This window comes from Neospora caninum, chromosome III (assembly GCF_000208865.1).
Source record: "Neospora caninum Liverpool complete genome, chromosome III".
Taxonomy (NCBI): Eukaryota; Apicomplexa; class Conoidasida; order Eucoccidiorida; family Sarcocystidae; genus Neospora; species Neospora caninum.
Window position 1 is genome coordinate 1,613,233 of NC_018388.1, and position 20,223 is coordinate 1,633,455.

A 20,223-nucleotide genomic window follows, 5' to 3' on the forward strand; every position below is an offset into this window, starting at 1 on the left:
CATTTTTTTCCTCTCTTCCCTTTCAGACTGCCTCTCTCCTGGGCCACCCTCTCTGTGCCTCGTTTATCGTGCGTTCCTTGTTTCTTCTCCGAGCTTCCCTCTCACGTCCAAGCGTCCTCTTTACCTCTCGGGTTTTTTCGCTTCTCCCCCTCCGCTTTTCTCCTCCCTCGCCGTGAAAATGGCGAGGAGGGAGTTGGCTGCGTGTCCTGCGCTCCCGAGTGCACGAGGAGACACTTTGTCTCCGCCGAGGGGAGCCAGGCCGTGCATAGGCGGAGGCAGAGGAGCGCCACGAGTGCTTTTGCGGCCCACGCCCCACAGTTCGACGCAGCCTAGAGACAGTTCGGAGACAACCGCTCGGCCCGACGCCGCCGGAGAGACAGGCACGAAGAGCGAGAGGCTACAAGACGCCAAGCCGGACTCGTCATGCCACGGGTCTTCACCGCTTTTCGGAGACGAAAAGAAACGGGTACCTGAAGAAGGATACCCCGGTGGTTTTGTTCCGACGCAGAGAGCCCTCTCCTTGGCACACTTTGGTTCGTTATCGTCAACTCCGGCATCTTGTCTCGGCAGCCCACGTTGTGCATGTGCATCCACGACAGTCACGGTGTGTCCTTACCAGTCTTTCCCTTGCTGCGCGTCTCCGATTCTGTCTCATGCGTCGCCTCCGTCTCCCTATCCTTCCCTGTTTCCCGTCTCTCTTGCCCTCTCTCCGTCTCCCAAGAGTCGTACAAACGCCTCTCTGCGTTGCGCTTCGTCTCCCGATCTCTGGGCGCGTGTCTCCTGTTATGAGCCCGCGACACTCTTCTCGCTTTTTGAGAACTCTGCACAGGAGCCAGGAACCTGGAGGCTGGATCGGAAGGACGAAAAGGAGACGCGCAATTGCGCCGCGTCTTCTTCGTCCTGTGCGTCTCTCAGCTTCTGGAGTCTCAGGTCTAGGGACTTCCAGCGGTCCTCTCCGCGTATTTTTCGATCCGTGAAAAACGCGTCTTTGTCTTCTCTCGCTTCTGTTGCACGACCGGGCGTCTGTCCACGTCACCCGCGCTTCAGGAGCGCCGCTCCAGGCGTGCTCCCTTCTTCGCACCTTCCGCTTTTTCTTTCGCCTTCCAATTCCTCAAAAAGACCGTCTGTCTTCTCGCTCCTTGCCTCTTTTCTCCTCGTTCTCGTAGCGCTGCTCTCTTTGCCCTTCCACGCGGCGCCATCCTGGCCTCTGTCTCCCTGGTTTTCCATGCCGTCTCTCTCCGCTGGTCCCCTTGCTTCGTCTTTTTCTGCATCTCTTTCTGTGGAGAGGATGCTGCCTCTGCTTGCCTTCCCGCCCTCGTTCGCCTCCTCTGCGGGGATCCTCCTCGCGAACGCCGAGGACATCGACGCCGAGCGAGACATGTCTCCCGGCGAAGACAGCGACGAGGCAGACTTGTTTGAGAGCTTTCTGGAGGAGGAGGACGAAGAGGCGTTTCCTTCCGAAGACGGATTTGGCGAGGACGCGCGGTTTTCCGAGACTTCGCGGGAAGAGATCGAATCAGGACCGAAGGCGGAAGAAGTCCCCGAACGCTCAGAAGACGCACGACGCCGAGATCCTTTTGTCTACGCTATGGACACCATGGAACTGGAAGGCCGAAGCGACCGCGTCTATGACCTTTTTGTGCACTGCAGCGCCACAGATGTCAGGTACCAGTCTCTGCGTCGACAAATATGAACGCAACGACAGAGTTTAGCATACATATACATCACACAGATTCACTATTCACACGAGTCCCCAATAATATCGACTCATGCATGCCAACATATATATATATATATATATATATATATATATATAGATCGATAGATGGGGGAGGGTGTAGCAATGAACATCTGTGTTAGAGGGCACCGCGGTGTATGTTTTCTTCGTGATGGATGTCTTCTTCCTCCGTTACTTGTATATTTCCCTGTGAGGACTCTGAACGCTTTGGAGTGTTTTCGTATCTCTTCAAAGGACGCCTCCTCGAGAGAGGACAGATTTTTAGAGCGTTTCCCAGTTTTGTTTTCGTGCGCGTGTCTCGGCGCGCGCACATTTTTCTACAAGACCTGGGAAGGCTAGACATCCGGACTCGCACCTCTGCTCCCTGCATGCATCTTCACGAGATTGAACTGATTATCGCCACTGTCCCTTGTCTCCACTGTCCCTTATCTCCACCGTCCCGTATCTCCATTGTCCCTTGTCTCCACTGTCCCTTATCTCCATTGTCCCTTGTCTCCACTGTCCCTTATCTCCATTGTCCCATGTCTCCACTGTCCCTTATCTCCATTGTCCCTTGTCTCCACTGTCTCTTGATTTGTGTTTGCAGGTGCCAGTATGAACTTGGAGTGTTTTACTTTCTCGGCATTCCTCCGCTGCCAGCAAGGAACTTAACGGCAAGTCTCGTGCTGTGGCACGTGGCTGCGCTGGGCGGCAGCGCAGACGCGCAATACGGCCTCGCTCTTCTTCACTCGAATCTCCGCGACCTCCCGCCTCTGCCTTCCTTCCCATCTGCGTCTGCGTCTCCTCCCGCAACCAGAGAGAGAGAGAAATCTCCACAGCACGCCCCAGCCTCGGCTGCGCTGCCTTCCGTCTTTGTCAACGAAGACCTGACTGTGGTCTTGGAGGGCGACGGCGCCGCGCTCGATTTTTCTGCCATCGCCTTATATTCGGAGACTCTGGTTCGCCAGTACGAGGACGCCCAGGCGCGGCATGCGAGTTTGTGGACTCTTCCGCTGCGCGTGTTGGAGCGCTGCATGTCTCTTTTGTCGGCGGCGCGCGACGGCCTTCTCGGCGTGGCTCCACGCGGTCTGAGCGAGGAAGAGTTGGAAGCGATTTACCTGTCTCGTCCAGCGAGCGGGGACCAGGGCGGAGGCAGGCAGCGCGCTCAGGATGGGCTGCCGGCGGGTGCCGTCTACGACGAGGCACGCGCCGCAGACCAGCTGACAAACGAGAAGGCGGATCTTCCTGTTCGCTCCCTGCCGACGTTTGCAGCGAATCCAGGTCTGCCGCTCGCGTTTTTGTACTCCGCATCCACCAGTGAACACCCAGGGGCCGCGATGGCTCTGGCGACACGCCTGCGACTGGCCACAGCCAACGTTCCGCTTCGCCAGTCGCAGTCCTGCACAGGGGCTGTCAACTTTTACTTGCCCTACGCGAGACGCGTTGCCATGGTGAGAAAAGAAAGACGCAGAGACAACAGCGCCCCGCGCAACCGACAATAGTTCGACGGACACAGAAAGCCATGTCAAAAACGAACACAACATTCATATCTATATATATATATATAATTTTACATGCATAGAAGCGCATACGTGGATAACGTATGTGGGAAGGTTTCTCATATATATATATATATATATATATATACATACATACATACATACATACATACATACATACATACATGCGAGTACGTGAATGTGCGGACGACGCGTGTGGGGGGAAATCGGAGGTCTGCTGTGGGGCCTTTCAAGTTTTCGAAGAACTCTGTGGGACAGCAGTGTAGAGACAGCCCGGCGAGGTAGGCATGGAGAAAGAACCCGAGACGGATCGGGCGCGGCAGCGATCTCGGAACCGCGAAAGGCCGGTGACTTGGGACGTGTCGTCCATGTGTATTTCTTCCTCCGCTCTTCGCCAAAGTGTGTTGTGCATGCAAAAAGGAGAGGCCTTTCAGACTGTGAGGTGTAGGTCTGATCTGTTCCTCTCGCGCTTCCCTTCGTGTGTATTGTTGCTCTTCCCGGTCCACGTTCCACTGACCTTCCGCTTCGTTCCCCCCTTCACATGCTCCTTTTTTCGCCCTTTTTGGGTTTTGTGTTTCGCGCGAAGTCCCCGTCTCTGTCTTTCTCCCAACCTGTTGCTCCTGCTTCGTGTCTCACTTGTCTCGTCGCGAATGCTATCCTTTTCTCTCTCCCGTGCGAACATGACGTTTCGGCTCTTCTTCCCTTTATCTCCCCTTTTCGTCGCTGTGTCTCTCCACCTTTTCTCCCTTCTGTGTCTCTCCCCTTTCTTCCCTGGATCTGCCGTTTCTCTCTTTCTCTGCCTTTCTTTTCTCCCTCTCCTTTCAGTCGTATGGATCCGGCATCCCGCAGGCGCCGGAGTTCCTTCGCTTCCACTCGCCGCCAATGAGTGTCAGCAGCCACAGCACTGGGTCAGAAGGCCTCTTTCGCTTTCTTCCTTCTCTCGCTGCGGGGTCTCCCAACAGACGCCGAGACGCAGGCGCCCCGAGGCCCAGCGAAGGGCGGGACACTCGACGCGCCCCGCCAAACTCGCCGCTCTCGCGCCGCCAGCACTCCTCGCCAGATTTGGAAGTTATCCTCGAGCTCGCGCGCCGCGGCAACCCCGCGATGCAACTCGCCCTCGGCAAACGTACGTTTCGAGAGGAAACGCCGATGGGGTGAAAGGCGTCTTTCCTGTCTCGCCTCTTGTGGCATGCACGAACGACAGTGGTGAACAGTGTCTTTTCTGTCGCGCATGGACGAATCAGCACGTGCTGCGGCAGAGTTCGGATGTGCAGGGCGTTTTTCCTGTCGTCTCATTCGCAAGAACCCAAAAGAGCCTGTCTTCCTTGAGCTCCTGCGGCGCGGGTTCCTGCGTTTTCGGCCTCGACTGTTCGCGCCTCAAGGGCTCCGCGGCAGTCTCCACGACGCGCTTCGAAAAGCAGAGCACACCGGCCCGACAAAACCTCCTCCGAGGCTCCACTGCTTCCTCTCGTCTGCCGTCGCGTTTCACTTCCCCGCGCTTTGCGGAGCCGAAGAGCCTCCTCCTTGGCAGGGCGCGCGGTTTCCCGTGGCGTGCGTTTTTGCGGCCGGAGCCAAGGCTGGTCCCCACTGAACGGTCTTTGTCTTACGTTTTTATCTCGCCTTTTAGGGGTTGTAGTGTACGCGTTTTGCATGTCTTCGGCCTGCCTTCAAATGGTTCTAGGAACTCTGCAGGTATAGATACCGCGTTTAACGTTGCCTTTGAAATCCTATGCTTTGTGTGCATGTTTGATGCTGCGTGTACCGTCTCTCAGGGCTCCTGTTTGGAGTCGACGGCCTCGAGCAAGACGTCGAACGCGCGCGGGAGTTTCTGCTCGAGGCTGCCGAGGCTGGGCGATCGGAGGCGGGCGCCTTGCTGGGGTATCTCGATGCCCTCGGCGTGGGGCGCGAGACGAACGTGACTGCTGCGACAGTCGCCTTTCTCGAAGCGGCAGCGGAGGATCGACACCCTATCGGTAATTCCCAGGAAGCAAAGAAAGAAAGGATTCTGTCTTGAGAAACGCATGCGAAGGCGGAAACACCTGGAGAAGGGGATATATCGCCTCACGGATAAGGAACCAAAGAAGGCGAGAGGGAAAACACGGGAAGTTCGACCTAACGCGCGTCCGCCGCCACAGAGAGAGAAAGCATACGGGAAACTCGGTGTCTCCTCTCTCTTTTTTCTGCCACAGCGCTCAACGGCCTGGGGTATTTGCACTTCTTCGGGAGCGACTTGGTTGAGAGAAACGAGCTAGCCGCTTTCCATCTCTTCAACATCAGCGCCTCGCACGCCTTTCCGGACGCCGAGACAAATCTCGCCGCGATGTACGTCACCGGACACGGTAAGTCTTTTCTAGGCGCGCTGGGAAAACTCGCCTCCTCGCATGCGCTGCTGCCTCACTTCCGAACTTGCCGAGAAAAAAATCAGGACGCACGCAGGTCTCTCGCGAAGATCAAAATACTCTTGCACTGCTAATCACGCCAAACGTACATATATATATATATATATATATATATATATTTATATTTACATACATGTATATATGAATGTGCGTAGATGTGCATTTCTGGATTTGTGCGTGTACCGCATGTGTCAGCGTATACAGATATATATATATATATATATATATACATATATCTGTATATATATATGTGGATACAGATTTGTAGATAGGTCCATGTACGTTTCATGATTTGTAGCGTGCGTGTATTTGTAGACGTACTGTGTGAGAGATCTGAAAAAGTTGGCAGCGGCAGGTTTCCGCTTCTTTGTGTCTCCTTTTGTGGATCCTTTTCAGGACATTCGCAGTCGTTCGTCAAAGCCATGCAAGCGTAGGCTCGGAAGAAGGAACGCCCGAAAAAGGGAAAGAGGATGAGGGGGTGAAAATTGGAGGGCGCCTTGAAACGAAGGAGGGTGCAAGAAACAACGACTGCTGCGAACCCACACGTGCGCATTTCCTAGGCACGGATAAGACCGGGTCTTTCCCTCTTCGCCTTTCGCCTCCGTGCGTTTCCTTGGCCCGTCTTGCTCACGTTTGTTTTGTGTCTCCTCTCTGTTTCTTCGGTGTGTCTCTTCCGCCACGTGTCTCCTCGTCCGCGTCTCTCCTCATGGCCCGCGGCTTCTGTGTGATTCGCCTCCGCCAGCTACACGCGCGCGCTCCAGGCAGGCAGCACGGGGGCCGCGTACGCGCTCGGCCTGATGCATCTGAACGGCCTCGGCGCGGTTCGCGAGTGTTCCGTCGCCACTGCGCTCCTCAAACGCGTCTGCGAGAAGGGAGGCTACGTGACGAAGAACCTCCAAAAAGTATGTGGAGACGCGCGAGGACCGCTAACGCATGTGGGGCCCCCTCAACAAGCGTGCGTTTTACGAGAACAAGAAACTCGTTCAACACGCATGCACGAACACACACATCTACATATCGATCTCGAGATGGATTTGTACAGCAGCCTATACTCCTGCCATATATGCATGCATATACATACATAGGTAGATGTTTACATGTAGATGTACACAGACATTTACGTGTCGACTCATCAACTAATGCATAGGTGTACAAGCATACGTGCATGCATTTCGTTTTGTCCTCCTCTGGAGGAATAGGTCTACATAGAGGCGGCGGGATGTTGAATTTTGTTCAGGCGTACACGCTTTACGAGCAAGGCCGATTCGACGAGGCTGCTTTCCATCTTCTTCTTCTCGCAGAGGCAGGCCATGAGGTACGTGAGCGCTGGTTTGTCTTTTCTTTTTCCCTCCTGGTTTCTTGATTGCTCCTCGCGGAGATTCTCCCCTTTTCGAATCTTCCTCTCTGTGTTTTCTCGTGCTCGAGCCCCCTCGCGCGCCGTCCCCGTCTCGCGAGTTATACCTCTCTCTTTTCGCACTTCCTGTTCTCTTGGTGTCCTCATCTATTTCGCGTCCGCGGCCTCCACCTCCCCCTTTTCGCGCACTGTCCCGTTTCTTGCACTGTCCCTTTTCTTGCACGTCTCGCTGCCAGGTATCACAGACGAACTTGGCGTTCATGCTCGATGGCGGCTTGACGGATCTCTTCTTTGACGGTAGGCGAGAAGACGAGAAAAGAAGCAAGGAAAAAGCGAGGGACAAAACGAACAAGACGACGTGACAGCAGAGAAAGGGATTGCACGGGTGGGAGAAAAGTCGGCTTCAGACGCGCGAGGGGGACTAAGAAGAATGCAGCTGTCCTGAGGAGACACTTGGAATTGAGAACACGAAGCGTGGTCAGTGTCCGGCGGAAAGGTTGTGTCGTCGTTGCCGTCCTCAGGGTCTATCGGCAGAAAGCGGCTGCATGCACAACGCTTCTACCAGCTAGCCGCGCAGCAGGGATCCCCGTTGGCGGAACTGCGGTTAGGTGAGGCGAGAAGAAGAGAAAAATCGGGAACGAAACCCGCACACATCGGGGGAAATCGTGTTCTTCCAAAGCGCAACGGTCCGCCTCGTGCGTCGCCTCAGGTGCACAAATTCCATTTCGCGTTTCGCGCGTCTATCGCTAACCATCTACACGAATATGTTTTAGGTGGATTGATGGTTTGCACGAGTACACACAATTTTTCGTTTACATTCACACCTCTCTTCGGACATACACATAAATATCCATACTTATATATGCACACACGAGTATATAGATTGGCCTATGTATATTGACGTGAATACGTAGTTGGATGTTCGCGACTGCGAGTCTGGTGCATGGGCCACGTGCGTGTCTGCTCTATCTGAGTTTCGGGGCTTTCCTGTTTTCCTTTTCTTTCGGCAGGCGACTACGCTTACTTTGGCCACGGCGTTCAGAAGGAGATTCGGGCACGACACCCGTCTCGTCCCCTGCTGGATGACGAAGGTGAGAATGAACTCCTGGTGCTTCGTTGCATTCTCTCTCTGCCCATGCCTGCACTGAAGGCGTTTCGATACCTTTCAAGTAACGACCTTGAAAAAGAGAGAGTGCGACACCAAATGCGACTGGAAACCAAAGGAAATACGTGTATGTATGTATGTATGTATGTATGTATATATATATATATATATATATATATATGCATCCCGCGTTGTGGCGAGGCCAGGTAGAGAGAAAGGCAAGAATGTCTGCCAGGGGGGCCATGCCGGCGGAGACTGGAAGTAGACTGAAGGGCAAGGACTGCAAAAAGAAGGTCGGCGGGGACAGTGTGTGTGCATGTGAAAAGAGCTTTTCTCGACTCGCAACAAGCGATATCCAGTTTTGGATCAGCCGGGAGTTTCCTTTTCCGCTCAGGCAATGATATGAGTGAATGGATAAGCGAATCGTACGAAGCCTTCGCTCCTGCGGTCCCCAATCCACGCGTCGCTGTCGGTCAGTCGTTTCCTTGTCTTGATTTCCGCATCCTTAAACTCGCACGCGTCCCCATTTCTGTATTTCTCCCTCTTTATCCCTCTCTATTTCTTTCTCTCCTCCCTCTGTGTTTCTCTCTTTGTCTTTGCCTTTATCTTTTTATGTCTGATTCTTTCAACTTTTTTCGTGCTTCCTCGTTCGCCCTGTCTTTCCGTCTCTTTCCCGCTACCTCTCTTTCTCTCTCCGCTCAATTTCTTTCGCTGCTCCCCATTGTTTGCCATTTTTTTTGTTCGCTCTCAGAGCCGATCTGTTTTTCTATGACTCCCGTGAACCTGTTTCAGGAAACCGTTTCTTCTCCCTTTTGTTCTCCGCTAAAATGCGGCTTTCCACTGCTTCGCTCTTCTGCAGGACACTACCTCCGCGTGGCCGAGATGTCCACAGACGAGAAGTGGCAAGCGCCTTACGTAGCCAAAGTGAGAAAACGCGGGAAAGCCTGCATGCACACTGGCACACAGGCACACTTCCAACCGAGACGGCGGAATCTGAACGCACCCAAGAGTGCTGCAGTGTATTTGCAAAATCCAGAATGCCAGTAGAGAAAGCTCTCAAGAGCTCAGACCGCCTACAGCCGCCGCAGCGAATCCGACTTTCCGGACGCGAACACGCGAACTTTTTCTCCACTTCCGTGGCTTACCGCACTTTTACGGGGGTTTCTCAAGCGCCGCTCTCGCAAAGGCACGGCCCTCTCTGTCTTTTCCTTCAAGAACATTTCTCTCGTTTTGTCTCTCGACAGGCCTCGTTCAACCTAGGCTTCATGCGACTAACAGGGATCGGCCTTCCGCAAGTAAGAAAAACAGGAGCTTTGTGCGTCCACACGCGACAATCGGGGAAACTGGAGCCTCTACGCGCGCGAGAGCTACTGGGTCCCTTGGGAGGGAAACGCGGACACGCGGCCAGGCGCGATAAAGAAAGTTGTCAAAGTTTGTAGATCGAAGTGTACGAACCTCTACAGGGTGTTGCGCACGCATGCGAGAGTTTCTCCGCGTTCGCTGCAACGCGACGTTTCCAGAGAAAATCTCCGTCATCCATCGAGAGTCGTGTAGAGATATACACAGATCGAGAACCCCCCGTATGCACACACACCTCAAATGTGCACATCCATCTATATATATATATATATATATATATATATGTATGTATGTATGTATGTATGTATATATGTATATATGTATATATGTATAGGTGTGTGAAGAGGGTGTGTTTGCATATGCAATGCTGTAATTCCAGTTTTACATACCTATATATATATATATATATATATACAGTGTGCTTTGGGAGCAGTAGAGTATATGAGAGAGTATCGATCCGTGGCGATTTGAATATGATAACAGCGATGCATGCTTTGGTATACCGTGTAGGACTTCTCTGTCGCGCGGAATCATTTCGAGAGGTGAGCGACAAGTCTCTGCGTGAAAGGCTGACGTTTGCGTCGCGTGTCTGTCTACTTCCGCCGACGTCCGTGTCTCGCCCTTTTGTCTCTTCCGCCCCGTGTCTCCTCTTCTGCGTTGTGCGATCCCCCTAAGGCGAGTTTCTCGCTTCTCGTCTCTCACGATCCCTTGGAAGATAACCGCATTTTTATGCGTTTTCTCGCGACTGTATGTCCACGTCTCAACCTGGGTCACCCCTTCACAAGTCTTTCCGCGAAGACCAATTTCAAAAGAGAGTCACCATCTTTTTTCACTGGCACTTCTATTCGAGATCGAGAGGAACGCAAGTACATGTGTGTAATCGTGAACAAGGATGCCCTTCACAGGATATATCTGTCTTACAGTGCTTTCCCCCTCTGCTCTCTGCATGTCTCGCGCCTCTCTGCATATATATACATATATATATATATATATATGTATAGAGAGAGAGCGATAGATAGAGATCGAGAAGGGTGTGAATCTTTTGGTGTAAAAGACGAGAGAGCCTGTCTCTCCTGGAAGCATGGTGCGCTGTAGTAGCGGTATTTCTGGCCTTCGTAGTCTCATCCTTCTCGATGCGTTTCTGTTCTTTGGTTTTTTTGGATCTTTCCTTTTAGGAGTTTGGAAGCTGACCCAGCTGCGCCGAAGGCTCCTGTCTATCTCGCGTTGGGGCTCCTCATGCTCCTGCGTTTCCGTGAAGAAGTGGATTTGAACGAGGTACTCTGGGCTAGGAAATACGACAAAATCAACAATCCTCACAGGGTCTGTGGTCAGACGCACACAGGAGCAACCGTCCCTTTCTTTTGCTTCTCTTTCCTCTCTCGCTACGTTATGTCTTTCCCGGCTCTAGCTCTAGGATCATATATATATATATACCTCTAGACTTATTTACATATATATATGCATATATATCTATATATATGTGAATACATGCCTACCAGTTGTTGTGTGATTATTTCTTGCCGGCGTTCTTTCATCTGCACGTTTGGAGAGAGCGCGTTTTCCCACTTTTTCTTCGTGCCGTTTGCTCCGCTTCTTGCAGGTTGCACAAGCGCTGCTTGAGGACTCTCGCGTGATTCTTCTTGTGCTGATTTTCCTCATCATGGCATGCCTTCTTGTGCTGCGTATTCTCGCCAAAGTAAGGACAGCCGCAGTTCAACCATGTCGGTCGGTGTGGAATACTTGGGTTTTTCTGTCTGTGGTAACGCTGATGGATGTAGAACGGGTCGGTGTATACTTACTGGAGTTCGCTGCATGTTGGAGTTCGCTTAATGTCGGTGTCGATGTTATCTGGGGTTCTTGAGGCACGGTCACAAAGAACCCCGGGAAGAAACGGGGCCCAGTGGCACAGCGAAGACGGCGGAGCGGTGGAAAAGAGAAAAGGCCTTGCGGAGGCGATGATACACAGAGACTCAGCGAGCAGCAAGAGAGAACAGAGAGATAACAGTAAACGCAGATGAAGCTGCGCGTTTGTCTGGGAAGGAAGGCCATCGATAGTGCATTGTTTCGCATGTGGCGAAAACGCGATTCTCGAAGAAGGGAGTCTTTTCCAGTGTCTTGTTTCGACGACATGCGTTTGTCCGTCACCTGTCCTGCGAAGACTGTCGAGTTCTGCCTCAAAAAAGCGAAAGCTTCGAGGTCACCCGCTTCTTGCCTCTTCCTGAGTTGCGTCCATGTGTCTATCGTTTCCTCGCGCAGAGACTTCACCCGCCTCCCAGCGACCTTTTCTTCGCTTACGACGCCCGTCACGGCTCCCCCCCTCGACTCTCTCCACCCACACCCACATCTCCTTCCTCTTCTTCTTCCTCTTCTTCCTCCTCTTCTTCTTCCTCTCCTTCTTCCTCTCCTTCTTCCTCTTCTTCTTCCTCTTCTTCCTCCTTTTCGTCTTCCTCTTCTTCTTCCTCTCCCTCCTCTTCTTCTTCCTCTTCTTCCTCCTCTTCGTCTTCCTCTTCTTCTTCCTCTCTTTCCTCCTCTTCTTCTTCCTCTTCTTCCTCTTCTTCCTCCTCTTCGTCTTCCTCTTCTTCCTCTTCTTCCTCTCCTGTGCCGTCTGAGGATTTTGGACTGTCGGCGCCCCCAGCCAGCAGGGCGACGGAAGGATCCCTCCCTTCGTTCTTTGAAGCGCGTGCTCGAGAACTTGCTCCAGATCTCCGTCAAAGAAGAATGACTCCAGACACAGTTGTGTCTTCCCTTTCCTCCTCTTCTTCCTCCGCTTCGTCTTCATCGTCTTCCTCCTCTTCGTCTGCTTCCTCTTCCTCCTCTTCGTCTTCTTCGTCTGCTTGTGTTGCGGAGTCAGGAAGCGACGAAGTCGAGTGCAGGCAGCAGAACGGGGCAAATGCGTCTCCGCGGGCTGCGGGCGAGCCAGGCGCGGCTCTGGAGCCCAATGGGACGGTGACCGACGAAAGACTGATACGAGCGCAGCTGTTGGAGGCGGCAGCGGCGAGGCGAGGCAGGACGCCAGGCGGCCTCCGTTCCGACAAGCAGGCAGGGGCGACTTCTGAGGACATCTGAAAAGTTCACTGAACGAGAACATGAAACGAAAAAGCCTGGAACGAGCGACACGCACCCGTCGATGCAGCGATCTCGTGACATCGAACATCCAACTTCATACCCGTCCCTGTGCGCGCTCGCGCGCGTTCGTCATCGCGCCTTTTTCCACGAACTGCTTACGCCATGTACCTTTGCATTTAAAAAAGCTACACAGTTCACCGGCAAGTGTGGACGATGTCTGTGTGCGCACGTGGGTGTAGTTTTTCCTGCCGAGAGTACGTGGGCATCTGGAGCTCCTGTAGACGCGTCTGAGGGTTTTCGAAACGCTGCTACGGGAGTCGCGGAAGGTTTTGTGCAGTCGTGTCTCGAGACGGCATGCAAAGCGCACCCCAACCGAGATATATTCGCGCCCGCTCTCGACGTGAAACGCGTAGCAAAGAGGACACAGAAGTTCAGTAGCATTCGCATTTCCAAGTCCCCGAAGAGTCTAACGAGCCGCTATACTCTCTGCAGCGCTTCTGAGGCGTTTCGAAACGCAAGGCGCGACCTCTCAAGTGGGAAAAGTTACAGTTGTTCGTAGGGCAAGTTTCCAAAGGTGAACGTTTCGTCGACAGATTCGCTGAAGCACTGCTCGATGGCGCAACGGCGTCGATCTCGTGTGTCTCCAAGCTCATCCCGTTTGAATCTGAACCGCCGTGGAGGCGGGACTCGGGGACTGGTGTCACATACTCAGCGTGATTCAGAGAATCGGGGCGAACTGCGCTGTTTCTTCCTCGAGGAAAGGTAACGTATGTCCCGAGCGCCTGCCGTGAAATGTCCACAAGAGACTTCATCTACGGGCTGCCGGCAAAGGTACACCGAAACTGTTTTCGCTAAGAAAGACGGGGCAAGGAAGAGGACTCGGATGCAGACGGCGAAGACGCAGCTGCCAGATAAAACGCCCGGAACAGACATCTTGCGGCTGATACTTCCTGCAATCAGATCGAGATGCTGGCGCGGCGCAACGGAATGCTCCGCGTTTTTGTAGCGAGACAGTGTGTACATTTTTGCCAGTGTACATTTCAGTTGCTCAGAGTCCAGAGTTCCCTTTCATGTTTCTCTTCCTACAGAGAACACACGGAGAAAAAACGGACGCCGGAGAACTGATACTGTAGGGCTGGGCCTTCTTTCTCCGTGCGAGCAAACTCTCTAGATCGCGTTTGAACAGTCGTGACCGTCAAAGTACAATCGTCGAAGATGTATGTATCTGTTGCAGGAGTTCGGTATCCGGCAAAAAGAGGTTCAAGATCTAGACCAGGAGTCCAACTCGTGGTCTGCTCTCCTCAGGAAAGCTCGGCTCTTCACACCCTGAGGCGAAGGCCTTTCGTTTGAGGTTGAATGTCCAAGCGCGTTTCTGTTTTTCAAAAAAGGCGAACGCTTCTCATTTGCCGCCTGTCACCGGAGTCGTTGCTTCTCATTGTTAATGCGAGTGATGTAGCAGTAGCCTTATAGCCTTATTATCCACATATTGCGCCTCCGCAGCCCGGGAAACCGAGAAAAAGGACGAAGACTGCCTCTCTCTGTTCAGCTTTTTTGCCGGGGAACCAGCCAAGCGGTAGATCACGGGAGCGGTGACCCGCGCGATCGAGCACGGTCCCTTTCGTGTGCATGCAAATCGCCGATCCCTCGATGCGAGTGTTTCCAGAAACGCGGAAAGAAGCGCAGGGATGCGCTTCAAGGTTCCGTCTGAAAAAGACGCTAAAGGTTTCTTAAAACGCTCCGTTTCTCAGCGAAACGGACCATCCAAGGTGCGGCCACGCTGCCGTTCGGAGACTCGACGCTTTCTTTCAGGTTTCGTGGATTTCTTCCGCAGCATGCAATGTGCAGGCCGTCAACTGCCGTCGGCCCATGACGTTTCTGGTCTTTCTTCTTCGATTCGCCTCCTGCTGAACCGGCCTATGTGGCAAAGAATCCTGCTCCACAAGTTGCAGTTCTTTCTCAGCCACCCGACGCGCGCGGCCGGGTTTTCGGCGCCTGTTCGCGGAGAAGAATTCGTCAGACGCGCCCAACTCGATCTCTTCCTTTCCCTCCCTTCGTGGCCATGAAAACGCAGCCTCTCCTGTTCACCTCCCCTCTCTGCTCATCTTCTCTGTGTGTCAGTCGATAACTTCGGATCTCTGAATCTCTGCCAGGCGCTCACTGTCTCCCCGTCGTCCTTCGTTTGTTTGCCTTGCATGTCTCGTTCTCTCTCCGTCTCACCCTTTCCTATCTCTTCTTGTCAAAGTTTGGTTTCCTGTATCGCATTCCTTTTCGGCGTTGCCTCTGGAAGCTCTTTTTCTCCGTCCTCGTTTCCGACACTCCGGAATCAAGGACTGGTCTCTCTTGCAGTGTTACGCATCTCTCTGCCTTTCCCCTCCTGAGAAAGTCTCCTCCGTTCTTCTCTTTTCTCTTCACTTAAGTGTCTCCCTCTCTTCCTCACGCTTCCTGGTTTCCACTTCACCGTCCGTTTCCTTCCTTCACCTCTCTTCCCTTTCCCCAAACACCTTTCTCCGCTCCTCTTCTGCGTCTGGGCTCCGTTTTTTCTCGTCCCTCGCCGCTCCACAAAATGGTGCATCCGTACGCCCGTCGCCTCGACCTGCATCGAGAGCCGTTTTACCCCTCCTTGACTGCAGATCAGCTCCGACAGCGTTCTCTCTTTGCTGACCACTTTTCAACTTCGCCCAAGCCTGGAAAACCCCCACGAGAGACCGCGCCGTCGGCGCTCCCTGCTTCCCTCTCTGCGAGGTCCGACGACGCCCGCGGAACGTCCTCTGCCGCGGGGTCGCTGCATGCAGTCAAGCTCCATCACCCCTCGCGAGAGGCTGTCAAACTCCGTGGACGCGTTCGACAGAACGGCCTCAAATTCAACAGCTCGGGCGCCCGGTTGGTAGTCGCCTCCAGAGACTCGGTCCTCCTTCTCCACGCCTACAACATTGTCACTGAAAACCAAATCAACTCACCCGGCGTCTCGCTCGTCTTGCCCCACAACGCACACCCTGACGTCGTCGCCGTCGCCGGACAAGTCAGACAGACTACCCCAAGAAAAGAACAGAGACACGAAAGGAAAAAAGAAAAGACGGAATGAAAGACGGAAAGAAGGAAAGAAAGAAAAGAAGGAAAGAAAGAAAAGAAGGAAAGAGAGAAAGGAAAGAAAAGAAGGAAAGAGAGAAACGAAGCAAAGACGGAAGGAAAGAAGGAAGAAGGAAAGGAAGGAGAGACTGCAGCCTGGTTTCCGTCCCCTGCATTCCTGGCTTCATCACCCGTTGTCAGGGGATGATCGGTCGCAGCAGGGTATGGCGCCGTGTTGAAAGGAATGCGAAAAAAAACGCGGGTCTAGGCTTTTGCGAAAGGATTGAAAAACCGAGTTGGTCCTTATTGAAACACGCAGTTGTTTCGGATTTTCAGTTATTAGGGAAATGCACGACTCCTCGATGTGTGACCGATATATATATATATATATATATACGTTTCGATAGGCTACTGAACATATGCACAGAAAGCAAATATACACATTCATGCCTCCATATCAATGGATACTAAATATATATATATATATAGGAATAATATATCTGTACTTATGTTTGTGTATATACACACGGGTCAGTCCCCTGAAGAGCCGCATTCCCCGTTTAGTGGCAGCATCTGGTTCCGGAAGCCTGCATGCGTCTCTCTCTCTGCACGTTTCGTTCTTTGCGGCGGCAAATATGCTTTTCCCCTCTCTCCACCTCGCTCGTGCCGCGTGTTCCGCTTACCCAGCCTCGACTGAAACGCCAAAGAGGGGAGTAGATCGGGAAACTTTCGACCGTCCTCTCTTCTTCCGCACTTCCTCTCTCTCGCCTCCTCTGCTTGCGGCCGCCGTTCCTTTTCCCCAGGACTTTTTACTCTTGTCTTCCTCCTCCCCGTTGTTCTCTCCGGTGTTCCTTCTGTTTCTTTCTCTCTGTTTGCGCTTTTTCTGGCTTGTTCCCTATTCCACCTGCCTCCACTGGACCCGGCGACCAGGCGTCCCCGTGTTTTCTCCTCTTTTTCTGTTTTCCTGCACTCTTCAGGAAGCCCCGCGGCAGTCGCCGTATATTCGGATCTTCGACGTTCGCGTGCCGTTCAGCAGCAAAGCGAGCAGCGCGTCTTCGCGAGACACGCCGGTGCTGGAGTTTTGGGGTCCTGCCGAGGAGGCTTGGTGGACGGGCTGTTGGAGCATCAAGAACGACAAAATCGTCTGCGTGGATCGCCGAGATGTCCTGCACGTCGTCGACCTCCCGGCAGCTGTACAGACACCCCAGCGAACCGCCATCAGCATCCCCGCGTCCCAGCAAGTCATTGGAGCGCGTCCGGCGTCTCTGACGGCTTCCGCGAGCTCGGCTCCCGCGAAGGCGACGGACGGCGCGAAGAACGGCGCTCTTTCGACTCCGAGCAAAGGCAGTGGCAGTGGGAAGCTGCAGGCGAAGAGTGGGGTAGCGCTCTCCGCGCCTGGCTCTTCTGAGAAAGGCTCTCCCTCGCCACGAGGCCCCAAAGCGTCCGCTTCGAGGCGGCAGGAGACGCTCGCTGCGTCGCGGTGGATCACCACGCGACAGTTGCCAGGTGTGACGAATTCCGCGGCGTTCAGCGCGTCGGGGGAACTTCTTCTCCTGGGCCAGGACGACGGATCGCTGAAGGTCTTCCCTGCGAATCCACTTCTTCCCCTCGCAGACGCGCCGTTCTCGCTCGACGCTTTGCACCCTGGAGGCGTCACGTGCGTCGCGGCAGACCCCACAAACGCCTTCGTGGCCTCTGGCGGCAACGAGCAGCTGGTCAACCTCCTGGACGCGGAGACACTCGCAGTTGTCGGCTCTTTCGGACGAACGGGCGGCGCTGTTCAGGCTCTCGACTTCTCCTTCGACGGTCGCCTCCTCGGCTGGGGCTGCAGAGAACACGGCGCAGGCGCCTTGGGCGGAAACGGAGCCGATCGGTGAGCGCGCAAGGCAGAGCACTCGAGGGGCGAAGAGAGAAATAGAGAGAGGGACACACAGGGAGAGAACGCGCGGAGCGCGAAACGAGGATTGATACGAAAGGTGCTCGAGTGATTCAGGAGACGGTGTTTTGCAGCTCGTACAGTGAGTAAAGGCCGGTCGAAGACAACGTGACGCGAGCCTTTCGCACATCGAGTCCCACGGGGCGACGCCACACCGCCGCGGGTCGTGCCGGGGGTCTGTCCCGCGTTACCTTTTTTTTTTGTCTCTTCGTTCTCACAATCGTTTCTTCGTCTCCCGTCTTCGGTCGCCGTGGTGGTTTTGCTTTTCTCACTGTTTGCGCGTCGTTGTCTTTTTTCGCTGCATCCCAATGCTTCGCGTCATGGCTGTGCGTTGCGTTGCCTTCTCTCTCTCCTCGGTCTCCCTGCATTGGCCCCTCGCTTCTCGGTCGGCCTTTCCCTGTGTGTGTCAGGGACGGGAGCTCGCGAGAGAGCGCCGAGGCGTCTCTTGCGTCGCCGAACGAGGAGAGCGAATCGTTCCTCACCCTCGCAGGGACCGATCCGTGCGAAATCTACTTCCAGTGCCCCACAGCCTCGCCCGTGGCTGCTCTCGCGTTTCACCCCTCGCGCTACATCTGCGCCTTCGCCACGGAGACAGATCCCACGCAGAGCCCGCAGACGGCGCAGACTGGCACGCGCGCCGGTTCAAATTACTGGGCAAAGCAAGCCGGCGGAGCCGCGGCAAGCGCCTCTGTGCACCCTCTGGGAATTCTCACGTTTGAGTAGAGCGCGAGAGAGCAACGAAGCGCACTTCCGTTGTCTCCTCCCCGCACACGCTTCGGGAGACACACAGAGCTCGGCCGGCTCGCAAAAGGGAGAACGTCTTGGTGTCGAGATCGCACGCGTTTTTAGTCGGCCGAGATACACCCCCGCCGTGCGAACCAGGGGAGAGCCACAGATTCGTGCCGGAGGACTGTTAATCAGGTCACAGAGAGACCGTGCCCAGTTCCTGTGGAGGCGCCGCACGAGGCCAGAGGTGAGGAACGCAAAAGCGGAGAGGGGTTCAGGATTTTCCGCTCAGAGCGCGGCAGCGATTAAATGGGTGTGGTGAAATGCTCGCAGACTCAAGGGTGGGGAGACTTCTTTTCTGTTGAGGGTGGACCTCTGATGTCTTCCACGCGCTGGTCAAACCACCTGCAAGTATACATGCATATATATATATATATATATATATCTGTATGTGGACGTGCATGTGATTTTTTTGTCGTTTTTCCTTCCCCATCGAAATCTCCACTTCGATCATGGCTGTTTTCTCTTGAAAACTTTAAACGGGCAGGAAAACGAACGGACACCACGTGATGTCAGCCGAGCCTCGCTTGTGTCGCCCGCGGTTCAGCTGCATCTTTTAGTCGGCTAAAGCCGCTTCCATCCTTGTGTCTCGCTCGTGGCCAGAGTTCTTGCTTTTGCTGTTTTCTTCGCGAAACCTCTAGACCTTTCCGACCTGTTCTTTTCGCCTGTCTCGTGTCTCAAACTCCGTTTCTCTGCCGTGCATCCATGCGGGTTGGAAAGACCCCCAAAACGGCACCCGGGAAAGACGTGACCGTAACTGGCGATCCGGGTTTGGGTTTTCTCGAAGACCCGAAGGCCAAAGCTGAGGAACCGCACAGCTTTGTGTTGTGCGAAAGAAACGCGTGGTGTCTTCACGCCCCTCCACACAGATGCCTGTTTTCGAAAGGCAGGCAAAGGGGAGAGCCCAGAAAGGATAGGGCGTGGCCGTATCGGCTGCAGAGAGAATCACGCGCGGGGCCGTGCGTCCCCTGGTCAACAGAACGGAAAAATCTGCAATCGCCACGCGCAGCCCAGCACTTAGAAGCCGGAGCTGGACTCTGCGCGAACCGGGCGTCTCAGCGCACTGTTTGTAGAAAAACCAGACAAGCTTCGTAGACTGCAGCACTGCCGCGGAGCGCGGCTTCCACAGCCCTGCGCCAGGAGGGTGTCTTGACATCATACACTTTCACAAGGCTATATATATTTATATATATTTATATACTTAGAATTACATGTAATTGTGCGTCGAGATAAAGATGCGTGTAGACAGCCATCTATGTTTGATATAGATTTGGATCTACCTTTTTAAACAGGTAGAAAGAACGTGTTTTGGGCCGGGTGTTAAGGCCGTGCAAGCAGAGCGCAGGCCGATGAGGCATCTTCCCCCCGGCGGTGATTGGCCGGGACTGTCCAGGCCATCTCGTTTTGAGCTCTCGTCCGTCAATCTACGTTTTTCCCCTTCAAGCGAGGCGACGTTTCACGGTGCAAATCCCTTCTCCACGCATGCAAAATGAGTAAACGCTTCACCCGAAAACGCGGGCCCTCGAGCGTCAGCCACATGGTGCCACGCGTCGCGCTGCTCGACTCAAAGAACCGGTCTCCCCGCCCTTCTCTTTGACCAACTGTACGACGTACACGCTCTGGAACGGCGTGCGTTTTATAGACCTCCGAAAGCGCTTAAAGCATCAAGCGGCAGAAACGGAAACGAAGCTCGGCCTCGTGTGTCTCCGTGCGTCTCTCGTTTGCAGCGAGTTCGAGTCGTCTGCTTTTGCATCTTGCCTGCCTACAGCGTTCGACGTCACCACACCAGCGAATCTCGCAAACCCTCTCGGGGCCTTTCGTCCCTTCTCTCGCTTTGATTTCCTGCCGCCGCCGATGCTCCTTCCCACTTGCGCGCACTCGCACACTCCTCCTCCACTCGCTTCCTTCTTTCCTT

General features: G+C 54.0%; 2 protein-coding genes across 2 annotated transcripts; both read left to right on the forward strand.

Annotated features, from left to right (window-relative positions):
- Positions 1-1,288: 1,288 nt before the first annotated feature.
- Positions 1,289-12,520, forward strand: NCLIV_008780 (sel1 domain protein repeat-containing protein,related; the record flags this gene model as incomplete). Its single annotated transcript, XM_003880394.1, has 18 exons — positions 1,289-1,665; positions 2,325-3,168; positions 4,063-4,363; positions 5,010-5,210; positions 5,427-5,576; positions 6,033-6,066; positions 6,379-6,538; positions 6,874-6,951; positions 7,227-7,287; positions 7,512-7,598; positions 8,001-8,081; positions 8,490-8,567; positions 8,955-9,019; positions 9,340-9,390; positions 9,965-9,996; positions 10,630-10,729; positions 11,055-11,150; positions 11,711-12,520. The coding sequence occupies 18 exons, from the start codon at positions 1,289-1,291 to the stop codon at positions 12,518-12,520; spliced, it is 3,606 nt and encodes a 1,201-aa protein (XP_003880443.1).
- Positions 12,521-15,083: 2,563 nt separating this feature from the next.
- On the forward strand, positions 15,084-18,245 carry NCLIV_008790 (conserved hypothetical protein; the record flags this gene model as incomplete). Its single annotated transcript, XM_003880395.1, has 3 exons — positions 15,084-15,539; positions 16,564-17,459; positions 17,933-18,245. 3 exons carry the CDS (start codon positions 15,084-15,086, stop codon positions 18,243-18,245), a joined length of 1,665 nt encoding a protein of 554 aa, XP_003880444.1.
- Between the last annotated feature and the right edge of the window lie 1,978 nt (positions 18,246-20,223).